The sequence below is a fragment of the Lissotriton helveticus genome, chromosome 2_1 (assembly GCF_964261635.1).
Source record: "Lissotriton helveticus chromosome 2_1, aLisHel1.1, whole genome shotgun sequence".
NCBI classification, from domain to species: Eukaryota; Metazoa; Chordata; class Amphibia; order Caudata; family Salamandridae; genus Lissotriton; species Lissotriton helveticus.
In genome coordinates, this window is record NC_136059.1 from 333,010,720 (window position 1) to 333,023,728 (window position 13,009).

The window sequence follows — 13,009 nt, forward strand, 5'->3', positions numbered from 1 at the left end:
ACTTTTATGCAGAGTGCCACCCTCATGGTGGAGGGTAAGCCTTTGTCCAGCCCCTAAACCAGCTCTGGTCAGGTCCTCTACCTCCACTGGGTTTGGTGCTTGTGTGACTAGCAGGGCAAAGGACAGGCAGGCCCAGGTGTGAGCTGACTCTGCTAGTGACAGGGTAGGCTTCCTTTGTAGTCAGGAAGAGTGCAGCCCCAATGCTGTCCGTTAAAACTCATTAAGAAGTTGGCTACAGCCCTGAGCCAGCCTGTCAGGAGAGGAACACCTTTTCTCAAACCCAAATCTCTTTGTCAACTGTTTGGGAGAAATACGCGTAACACTGCAGGGGAGCCATCAGGGATCAGGTGACACTCGCAAAAATATGGGCTTGGTTTAAAGCGAAAAATGCACCTTTCTAAGCGAGTAATTTCCAAAATAGTATGTAAATCCAAATTTAATATTAGGTTGGATTTTAAATTACTATTACAATGAGTCTTTGAATAATTTTTCTAGCTATTCTCTAATTGAACTTGAGCATTATATGGTGTTAAAATTAGGAGTGGGAAAGAGTGGTGTAATTTGCTCTAGCAATATTACACAAAATTACTGCAAAATTATGCATGATTATGTAGAAGTATATGAGGAGCATAACCCTGCATTTAGCACTATTTCTAAGCGCAAAATGTACCCTTGTGCCTAAAATGGACCTGATGGACCGCTATATAATATGGCGGGGGTAAATCAAGATATAATGGCCGGATCGCCACCACCAGGCCGGCGGTGGTGATCCGCCCGCCCGCCATCGTAATAAGCCCCTAAATACTTTGTTCTTATGCTCCTGTAGTAAGATTTTTGTACCTAATTACTCATAATTACGCGAACAGGAGAAAAGGGGTGTAGAACCTTAACTTTACCATCAATCTTAGAATACTGTTAAAACGTGTAAATCCCACTAACCGCCATACACAATAGTTTGTGGTTTATTTTAATCGATTTACGTTACAGAAAACATAGCGTTATCAGATTTTTGCCACTTATGACACCACAGCAGCTCGAGTTACCATGAGCTTCTGGGTGTCAGAACATACATAAACAATATTGAAGCTGGAACTATCGCGTTCTGACTGAGACCTATGCCACTTTTCCCTTACTTTTCCACCTTCTTCACCATTCATTAACAGTTTGAGTGCATTGAGTATTGTGCACCTCTAAAAACGGCACTTTTCAATTTGAAGAGTGTTTCAGAGACTGTGACAAAATTGAACAGTCTAGTATGCCTAAGATTCTCATGTGAACAGTATGATGTTTTGTTTTGTGTTTCCTAATATACAGGATAATGAATCCGTGATTGCCAGTAAGCACTTGAATACTGCACAAGTGGTGTAAGTAATTTTCCCCCCTTTTGTATGTGTCCTGACGAAAGCTCTATAGACCCGGCTGGGCCATTAGGAGCTGAAACATGTCGACTTTAAAAAAAATACCATATATGATAATCCAGTCACACGATTATCGAATATACTCATTTATTTTAGTCAACAGTATTCACCTTTTCTAATAAATTTGTCCGTGGTGATCATACTGTTTTTTATAAATTTCCCTCGTAGTTTGGCCATTGGACCCTCTCCATCAAGGGGTCTCTTCTTCTTTTTGATCTCTGGACACTTCTACACTTTCCAGAGGTGCCTCGGGTGAGGCAGGCATACTTTACCTTTGACCACCCAATGACTATGCCATGACGCTAGATGAGGGGCGGAAAAACAAATATACCGCATCGTTACAATCTTCAGCGTCTATGAGGGTTGTCAAAGAGAACCAATGGTTTCTGTAGATACAAGTGTCCTTTTCTCGTTGATTATTACGATAATTATAATTTTGCCCAGGTCAGTTATATTGTAACCCAGTGTTTTTCTATAGGAGAGCCAGCTTCGCCCCAATTAAAAATGACTGTGAAGAGTTTTCACTGCCAGGACATTTAACACTTTATCTATACATGTACTACTTTTTAAATACCATGCAGCCTGGCCTCTGGGCAGTTAGGGTCTATCTTAGGGTGACTTAAAGGCCTTAAGAAGTATGGTGCAGGCCTGGAAAAAGGTTTTTTTTGACAGGTGGAAATGAAATGGTGGTTTAAAACTGCACAGGTTGCCAGGGCAGGCCTGAAGACAGGTTTTGCAGTGCTACTTGGGTGGCCCACTTGCAAAAAGAACAGTTGATGGACAGAATGCTGAACAATGTCATAGATTCACCCCAGTACAGAGATCTGGGCCCTAAATCCACCGTTTTTTGCTCACCATGCCATTCCAGTTGGGACCCAGCCATATGCAAATCAGTATTGACCCTGCACCCAATGGGAACAGTACAGCCAGAACTGCCGGGCCAGGTCTTTGCTGGACTCGATACAAGCATCCTAGGGCCGGATTCGGGCTTTCAGCCCTCATCAGACAGGATAGATTGACTCCAGTGGTATGGAGAGCACGGGACCCACGTCTGGGCATACCCGTCCCCCTCAGGTGACAAATGCAAAGAGAACAATTGACGGACAGAATACAGAACAATGTCGTACATTCACCCCAGTACAGAGATCTGGGCATAAATCCATTGTTTAATTTGCTCACCATGCCATGCCATTCCAGTTGCAGCATTTAATTTACAGGCCCTCTGGACATGTAGTGCCAATACTAGTGACTTATAAGAACATTAAATGTGTCAAATAGGTATATGCCAAATTCATCATGTTTAAAAGGGAGGCACATGGACTTTACCACTGGTTAGCAGGAGTAAAGTGCGGCCAACAAAAAACGTGTTCAGTAAAATAAATGAAAAGATCTGGGGGATGACATGTAAAAGATGATCCTTTACAACAGCTACTTACATGGTTTTATAGAAGGAGAACCCCCTAATACCTTGTATAGGTTATTGGTAAACTGAAGAAAGCACTACCAATTAACAAACCAATAAAAAATATAATAAATGTTATTCAAATGACTGTTATGGTCATGCACCTACCGTGATTGGGACTGTTAAAAATGTGAAAGAACATAATCATCCACCTTATATAGACAAAGAACAAATTCATAATATAGTTCTAGCCTTGAAAGAAGAAAGCACTACCTCATCAGCACCAATGGGAACAATTCTAAGAAACTGGGAGCACCTATCCTGAAAGGCACTTTACAATATATAAAGTAGTACCTTAAATTTCTCTAAACGCCTCAAATTAAGGGGCTGAATACGATGTCAGATGGATAGGAGTCTGTCCGAAATCGTTTGGGGACTAGAACCGAACGACCGCCTGTCGTTGGTTTCAGCCCAGCAAGTAGGATCCTATTCTTTAAAATGGTAGCATGCATTTCGAATGGAAGGTATGCTCTCATTGTAAAGAGCTGAGGTGCAGTTCATCCCTGCATCCAGTGGCAGGTACCTCAAAGTACTTGTGACTGGGTGCAGGGATCAACAATGGGGCACCATAGGTGCCCACTAGGTCTCCATCCGTAGGACTTTCACCAAAGCTGGGGGCCCCCAAAGTCAGATTCCCACAGCCTTTCTGTGTCGGAAAGGCCGGCACAGAAAGGCTGTGGGAATCTTGCATCGTAATCCCTCGGCTGGAAAAAGCCGCCCGTGGGATTGATGGAGGATTTCCGAATGGCAGCCGGTTCGGATATACGGTTCAGATTCCTTTCCGACCGACCCCATCAAAATGGGTCGGTCGGAAAGGAATTCAAACAGGACATTCTGATGCAGTCGGAACAGCTCCAACCAACGGAGCCCTTTCCGACCACATAGAAATCGGCCCCTTAGTGGTAACTATTCTACGACTCCCTTAGTTGCTTCCACATTTACTGCTTAAACATAGACCAATATATAGAGTGATCTCCTCACAGAAAAGATAGGAGAGGCGGAAGTGGATCTATCCAGCCATAGGTCTGTGAATTGCATTTAATATTATGTGAAACCAATGGAGGAGGGCAATAACATTAACACAGAGGAAAGCATATAAAATAAATAAAATTAAATAACATTTTAAACTTTAAATGACTTTTAATATGAATTTTAATATCATTAACTATCTTTAAAAAGGGAAAAACGAATTTTTAGGATACATAATTACATAATAATAAAATATATTGTAAATAATGTTTTTGAAAAAATTACAAATAAAATAATACCCTCATTCATGAATTTGAAACTTGCAAAATCAATGAAGGGGTGGGAAAGGGAAAATGTACATTCAATTTACTTAAAAAAACAATTAAAATTAGAGTGATAGTGTGTTTTGGAGCAGGTTTTGCTTCCCTTGCTACTGTGGTAGTCGTAGGTGAATATAACTTAGGAAAATTAGTTTTAATATTTTTAATCAAAAAATACAAAGTCTTTTTTTAATTTATTTATTTAAAATAGTTTGTTTTCTTAAAGGTCTCTCTTACTTCATATATGGAGACCACTCCCCCGGGGGAGTTTAAGATTTCAACCAATAGGCGTAAAGTTGCTAATGGTAAATTTCCTTTTCTAAATTCAGTTGCAGGCATCTCCACCCACTTACTTTAGGGGTGGAGACTTGTATGTCTACACCTTGAAATGGTGAATTCCATCCATGAGGAAATGTACCTCAAAGTGTAGATCAATATGTGAGGAAATCTACAAATGCAAACTTGCTTTTTTTATAGATATATAAATGTATGTCATGTGTAATTTATATACTACTTAATTAAAACATATATTTACCATATGTTGGATTGTGTAATCACTTTTGAATTTTTGTACAGCTTTGTAACCAATTTAAACAATTTGGTGAGTTTAAAATATGCTTCAATATTAATGTATATACTAGTTACACATCAACAATTAGATAGCTATACGTTTCCATTGTTTTTTTAACTCCCTTCCTTAAGTGATGTAAACATTTGCACTTTAAATAAAAGGCACACTAACCATTATAACTAAAATCTCACACTTATTAAATAAAAAAAAATTCTATTTGGAATAATCAAATGAAATATTCTAATTCTAAACCACACCGTTTAGAAAATCTGTTTAATTTTGGGGGGGTTCAGATTTACTATTCCAAATTCGCACCCCACAGACATCGAGGAAATTATTTGATTTTGAGATATCGAATTAACTATTCTAACTTCAAACTTTCACCGACTGGAAATTGTGAATAATATTTGGGAGTTCAGATTTACAATTTCTTCTCCATCCCCGCACTAATTACTTCAACAAACTTGTTAAAAAATTTATCAATTTCTGTGCATAGTTATTTTTTTCAGTATAATTTAGTAATTTATTAAATATTTTAATCGATAATTATTTGAAAAACGCCGAAATAATCAATTTTAATGTCAATGTATTTTTAACTAATCTGATAAACTAATAATTAAATTCCTTTTTTAAATTACAGAAAAATAATGTTTATTTTTAATTTTATAATTTTTTGTTGAAATCTTCACACATTAAATCTCCAAAAACCCAAGAACCCTTTTTTTTAAAGTTTCACTTAATTCAGTGATAAATATAACAATTAGAAAATTAAATAATGATCCTATGGGAAATGTATGGTTTTTTTTTATTTTTAAATAGCCCATTCATTTTTAAATTTAAGTTGTATAAAAAACTTCCCGCTTCCTGTCAAGCCAAACCATTACATTTTATTGTAGATTAACACATATTACCTAATTATTCTAATTATTTTACTGATTAATAAATTAATGCATTTTTTACTACTTATGCATTTTAAATGCCTTTTTGAAAACACTTTCAACCCCCTTCCCCTTCAAACCCAATAACCAATAAAAACACTAACATAGCAACAAAATACTCCAAAAATATGTACATTAAATGCATCTCCACTTAAACAAAACTTTGAAAACATGAATAATTAAAGCATATATCTAATATATTACGATAATATTTAAAATCTTAAAAATAATTATTTTTGTATATCTAACAAAATAATTTGTAAAAATTCCACATTAAGGGATCGATTAGGATGGCGGACGGACCTGCGTCCGTCCGCCACCCCAGAGTAGGAGGGACCGTCCTCAGGGGCAGCGGCGGTCCCTCCTGTGCAATTAGGATGTGACCGCCACCCTGGCGGTCACATCCTGTATTTTTAACATTGCGGTGGGTGCTGCTTCAAGCAGCACCCGCAGCAAGGTTAAAAATGAAAGCAGTGCATTTGCATGCACAAAGCGGCAGGCACCTCGAGGTGCCTGCCGCTTCGTGCACGCAAATGCAGGGTGGTACCATAGGTACCCCCCATGTGCACCCCCCACCCCCCCCCTTCACCCCTGGGGGCCCGCAACGGGCCCCCAAACAAAAGTCCGTATGCCTTTTCACGGCGGAAATGCCGCCGTGGAAAGGCATAGAAATGCTGACATCCTAATATGCCTGGCGGTGTCTGATAGACACCGCCAGACATGTTAGAGCTTTTCCGGCGGAAAAGCTGCAGACGGTCTTCCTGACCCCCCAGCCATCCTAATCTGGCGGGGGGTCTGTGAAGGCTCCGCAGTGGTTTTTCCGCATCCTCCGGGCCGGCGGACTCTTCCGCCAGCCTGGAGGATGCGGAAAAACCGCTATCCTAATGAGGGCCTAAATTAGTACTTTGCAAAATACAACCGAAAACATAATTCTATACAACAAATGTAAGCAAGCAGTATTTTAAATAGTATTCTTACCTGAAGCTCTGTTGGAATGCCGGGGTGGCCTTTATCTCCTTTGTGTCCGGTGTTTCCTCGTTCACCCCTCGGCCCCAATTCTCCCTTGTCTCCTTTATCCCCTTTTGCACCTTCTTGACCAGTGGCTCCATTGTTTCCATTGTTTCCATGGTTCCCTGGAAGATATTAAACATGCCAAAATGACCGATTATTGAAACATAATCTAAGCAAGGCACAGTGTTGTAACAATAGCCCCAGGGGGGCAGCTTCAGGTACATTCCAGGGGGCCCCCATGATGTTTTGTTATGCCACTGGCAAGGCACTTGTGTATACCAGGGTCAGCCCAGACCACCACACACAGGGGGAATTGTGTCACCTGGGAGGGGTCAACCCACCTTCAAACTAAATTATTTGGAAATAAACTGTGAAAAGGCTGACTGGATAAACTAAATCACACTGCACAAGTTCATGGTGATGCAAGATGTATTTATTTGTGTCACACTCTGCGCTAAGTCCCTCATTATTTAACCTGTATGTTCAGCCTCTTGCAGCAGTCGCCATGCAATGGGACCTGACCATGATCTCCTATGCGGATGATACGCAGCTGGTGGTGGTCCTGACTGAAGGTTCCACACTGAATGTCTCCAGGTTCAGAGACGGACTGGCTGACGTTGCGGAAGGGATGACTACTAACTGCCTGCAGTTAAATGCCAGCAGAACAGAGGTTCTGTTAGTAGGGAAGAACTTGAGTGCCTGGACTGAGCAATGGTGGCCAAGTGTCCTGGGCACTGCCTCTAAACCTAAGGCAGTGGTTAAGAACCTGGGGGCATGGATGGATTCCTCCCTCAGCTTCCAAGACCACACAAAAAAAGTTGCCAGCACTTGCTTTGGCCTCTTGCCTGGTCTTAAGCCCCTTCTGACGTTTTTTGACCCTCTAACACGCCAGCTGATTGTCCAGTCAGCTATTCTATCCCGATTGGACTACGCCAGCTCTATCGTATTAGGGGCCAATCAGACTGAAATAACTTGAATGCAACATGTTCAAAATGCTGCAGCCAGAGCCTTGCTGTGGCTACCGTGGACCTGCCCCTCAGCTGGTGCCATCCGGAAACTTCATTAGCTTCACATGACTGAACACATTCAATTTAAGATGCTGTGTCTTTCTTTTAAGATTTTGAAGCGTGCCACACCTAGCTTACTAGTTAATCTGGTCACCCCTTATGTTCCCTCCCGCCAGCTGTACTCATTGGGGCAGCATCTGGTTACTGTCCCCCATGTGAAACGTCTTCGCGCTGGGGGCCGGTCCTATCGCTACCTGGCGGCCAGATTATGGAGTTCCCTGCCTGTTCAGATTCGTAGTATGGATCGCTTGATGGAATTTAGGAAAGCCATTAAAACCTTCCTTTTCCCTTCTTGTTAGGTTTTTGGTCGCATCTAGGCTTTTGATCGCATCTTGCTAGGCTTTTGGTCGCTTCCCCTGTCTTGGTGCCTGGTCTGTTATTCTGATGCTGGCAGCGCCGGGACGCCCCTTTGCTGGGGCAGCTGCATGCTACATCAATACGAATAACATAACGTAACATAAATGTATTAAATTGCAGTTTCTGTGAGCACTTGAGTGGAGGAGTCATTTGGTATAAGAGTAGAATTGGTACATAGTAAGAAAAGCCTTTCCTAGGTTTGTCATGGCAGCTCGGTGGAATTCTGTGTCTCTGAATCCCTTGTTTCCAGACTGACAGAAGATGACCCTCCACGAAGTCGACTGGCAGAGGTGACATAGTTGTGCTATGCAAGAGACTGGGAAGTGGATATGGCACTATTTTCTTAAGCCCTGCTGAGTAGCAGTTGAAGGTTGGTACTGAGAAAGAAACAACCTAGATAAACTGGGGGAGGAGGATGGAAGAGATGTAGAGGTTTCTTCTCCTCAATGGTCTGATGACCAGATCATTGAGTTCTGAAGAAAATAACTTGGGTCCTCTAAGAGGCTAATGGGATATACCAGAGCACCCAGTTACGGAATTTCATGATGCTTTGGTTCTGTGCCACATCCCTCTGATAGTTAAATCAGAGAGGAAAAGCCTCTTAACTTCAAGAAAAAGAGAAGCTTTGAGTAGTTTCCCCCATCTACACAGCAAAAAATCTGTAAAAAGTATCGCTTTTGCAGTGTGAGTCCTCAGACACAGTGTACAGTCCATGGCAGTGTGGGAAATTCCTAGGAGGGTTTCCAAAGGGTCTCTAAGACCTAACACCCCAACTTACAGATCTCGTCCTTTGGAAATTGGGATGGCTTCCTGGCAGGACAACGGACCTTTGCCACAATTTTGGGATGGAGCTGGAACAAGAATGCAACTAATGCATATATAATCGATTGCCAAATACTTAGGCCCTTATTACAATGTCACTGACACTGTCGTGGATTCGGGACCAACCGATGTCTGGTTGCGGTCCAGACCGCAGCATTGCAAACGCATACTCCCTTTTGCCTATGGGAGCTTGTGCTGCTGCCATAAACTGTCCGTAGCACAAGCTCCCAGAGACAAATGGGAGGATCTGTTCATCCCTGCACCGAATGGCAGACACCTCAGGGTGCCTGTCGCACGGTGCAGGCATCACCAGGGGGCAACAATAGGTGCCCCCTCAACCCCGAATTGGAGGACACAGGGTGAAGGGGACTCTGCTAGAGGCCCCCAACGTCGCATTCCGACAGGCTTTCCATGTCAGAAAGCCCGACATGGAAAGCCTGTGGGAAACCAACATCATAATCCCTACGGCGGAAACGCCGTCAATAGGGATTAAGGGCAGGCCTCCGACTGTCCGACGGGCTCCTTGAGCCCATCGGAATCCAACTGGAATGACCGGCTGGTTTCACTTTCGACCACCTGCATGGTAATGCAGCGGTAAAAACTGAAACCCTCGATGGGACCAGGAAAGCCTTTGACCTGTGGTCGAAAGCTTTCCGGGTCTCATCGCAATGAGGCCCTGTATGTTCAGTCAATGATGAGAGGTTGATAGAGTTTTCAAAACCTTTATTTATCTTAAAGGATTAATATGGTTGTTGTCATCTTTATTCAGATTAGTTCAGTTTACAGAAATGTAAAATAAAGATTGATTAGTGACAGCATACAACTATACAAAGTGTTTGATAAAGGAACATTGTCACTAAACAAGCTAAGAGCCTAATCTACCCTAAATAGAATCCATGAAGGGTTTCTTTTCAGAAAAGTGTAAGATAAAATTTCCCATAAAAAGTTGTTCTTGAAACTCAGCAAAGTTCCCTATAGATGCATTGGCAACCATCAGTAATATCAGTAAAGAAGCAAGGATTTTCCAGTAGCATTGAGCAGAAAAGGGGTCGAATAAAGTAAAGAATAATGTCACCTTTAGCAATAGCTGTCAGTAACAAAGAGCTAGAATAAGAAGTGACTTTCTGAAGAGTCACAAGCGGTCTCCCCCAAGCGAGTCTCAGAGGAAAAAGAATTGAGTCTTGTAGTCTGGTCTGGCCTCTCTATCTAGTGGCCAGACCAGACTACCAGTGCTAGCTGATGAAATGAAACACTTCATTCTGGAACTAATTGTTAGTGAACTAACTATCCTAGACGAATGTTAAGATCTGGAGAAATATATTTGCAATATATCTGAGTTACAAGCGACAGGAGCTTGAGAAGACATTGGGAATGGTCTTGCTCTAGGTTGATGGTTTAGAAACCTGGGAAGTGGAATTTTAGGTGCCATGCTGAAACCCCTTTTGATAATTGCTGTTTATGTAATATTCCTTTTCATGATCTTTAAGGTATATAAGTATGCACAAGTTAGATGGGAAGTATGAGGTATGAGAGCAGATGTGGAGTTAGAAGAGAGTCAGAGTAAATACTACGAAGACATGAAATGTCTAGAGGATTCTAGGCGAAAGATGCTAAAGACCACAAGGTTTTAGATGGTCCGTCTGATATCATCAGATTGTAATCTGTGATGGCTTGATTCACCATCAGAGGGGGGACTTGAGCAGGAACATTTTGGCTCCGCAATTTTGTATTTAATTAGGCCACATATATGTCTACGTATGGCCTCATGAACTTGTGCGATGTAACATTATTAATGTAATGTAGTGCTCTTGAATAGTTACAGAAAGTGTACCAACTGTGTAATCTCAACATTCATATGAGTGTGTATATTAATGTTTTCCTTACAATAACGAGTTGCAGTTCTCAAATATACCTACATTTGTGCTGTCGGAATAACATTGAATTTTTTAGTAATACACTCCATTTATGTTACAACTGGAAATGTACCCATTTGAATCATATACTGAAATGCTTGGTGCACTAAGTTGATCAAAAGTCCTAAGCTTTTGTTTTTCACAATGTTTAACTTTTAACTTGAATGCTTACTTTGAATGCAATGTTTTTCTACCCTTTGCAGGTGCAGATGCAAGTGCTCATGATGAGGCGCATTGTGTGAAAGAGATAGTGAGACTCGAATGGAGTATTTTTTAGCAATGATAAGAAGATTTAATGAAGGAAGGGAGTACAACTGTCCTAGGGGAAAAACGTAGATGGGAGGAATCTAAGGACATTCTAATGTTTGGACCAAAGGAAAGACATTTCAAGTGTAGTTGCCAAGTTTATTTATTAAAGTTTTGAATAGCGCTGGCTGGACCCGAGGGTATCAGAGCGCTTCACAGCAAATATACATAAGTTAGACAGATAATGCGGATAAAAAGCAGGTCAATGCACACAGGAGTGAGTACACTCTATACAATAGCAGCCAAGCGTGAACCAGGGCGGAGATTCGTAGGCAAGTCAATCAGCTCAGGGGTGAGCGAGGACACCCCCGCGCCGCACGGCCACCAGCTGCTGCGTGTGCCCCTCCGCTGTGCGCTGCCTCGCTGCCTGTTTTGACTTCATTTGTGCTTGCTCTGGTTTCTCTTGTCTTTGCCCGTGTTTAGCGTTCTACTTGTAATTTGTGCTGTATTTTTGCCTCCCCCAGTCTTTTTGCCCGTGTTTAGCGTTCTACTTGTAATTTGTGCTGCATTTTTGTCTCCCCTAGTCTTTCTGCCCGTGTTTAGCGTCTGTATCTGGATTTGTGTTGTTTCGCCGTCCCCTGTCCTGTTTCCCGCCTCCCTCGCCGCCCCCGCTTCCCGCCACCACTTTCGACCCCGCCCCTTTTTTCCTTGTGTTCCCTCCCCGCTCCCGCCTCCCAGCTGACCCGCCCACCCGCGCACTTGGCCTTAAATGGCGACCGTGCGACACAGGTAAGTGTGACCCACTTGTGGGACACCCCCGTGCCGCACGGCCACCAGCTGCTGCGTGTGCCCCTCCGCTGTGCGCTGCCTCGCTGCCTGTTTTGACTTCATTTGTGCTTGCTCTGGTTTCTCTTGTCTTTGCCCGTGTTTAGCGTTCTACTTGTAATTTGTGCTGTATTTTTGCCTCCCCCAGTCTTTTTGCCCGTGTTTAGCGTTCTACTTGTAATTTGTGCTGTATTTTTGTCTCCCCTAGTCTTTCTGCCCGTGTTTAGCGTCTGTATCTGGATTTGTGTTGTTTCGCCGTCCCCTGTCCTGTTTCCCGCCTCCCTCGCCGCCCCCGCTTCCCGCCACCACTTTCGACCCCGCCCCTTTTTTCCTTGTGTTCCCTCCCCGCTCCCGCCTCCCAGCTGACCCGCCCACCCGCGCACTTGGCCTTAAATGGCGACCGTGCGACACAGGTAAGTGTGACCCACTTGTGGGACACCCCCGCGCCGCACGGCCACCAGCTGCTGCGTGTGCCCCTCCGCTGTGCGCTGCCTCGCTGCCTGTTTTGACTTCATTTGTGCTTGCTCTGGTTTCTCTTGTCTTTGCCCGTGTTTAGCGTTCTACTTGTAATTTGTGCTGTATTTTTGCCTCCCCCAGTCTTTTTGCCCGTGTTTAGCGTTCTACTTGTAATTTGTGCTGTATTTTTGTCTCCCCTAGTCTTTCTGCCCGTGTTTAGCGTCTGTATCTGGATTTGTGTTGTTTCGCCGTCCCCTGTCCTGTTTCCCGCCTCCCTCGCCGCCCCCGCTTCCCGCCACCACTTTCGACCCCGCCCCTTTTTTCCTTGTGTTCCCTCCCCGCTCCCGCCTCCCAGCTGACCCGCCCACCCGCGCACTTCGCCTTAAATGGCGACCGTGCGAACGCGCAGCGTTGACGCGCAGCGGGCGCGCCGATTGTGCGCCGAAGGCGCGCCAAAGGTAAGCCCGTCTGCGCCCGTCCGCGACCGGACCGCGCCCAGCGCCAGGACCCCTGGCCCCCACCGACGGAAGCCGACCCGACGAACCTACAGCACCGCCGACCTCATCGCACTCAACACCGGCCACATCCCAGGATGTCACCGAGCCGCCCCGAAGCACACCCACGGACCCTTCAG

The 13,009-nt window shown here is 43.6% G+C and overlaps 1 protein-coding gene across 2 annotated transcripts in view; it reads right to left on the minus strand.

Annotated features, from left to right (window-relative positions):
- The window catches only part of C1QTNF3 (C1q and TNF related 3), a 762,159-nt gene that overhangs the window by 603,035 nt on the left and 146,115 nt on the right, over positions 1-13,009 (minus strand). For both annotated transcript variants that reach the window (XM_078677282.1, XM_078677283.1), the window contains exon 3: positions 6,657-6,811. In XM_078677282.1, coding sequence (XP_078533408.1) covers positions 6,657-6,811 — 155 coding nt within the window. The remainder of the gene's footprint in view (positions 1-6,656; positions 6,812-13,009) is intronic.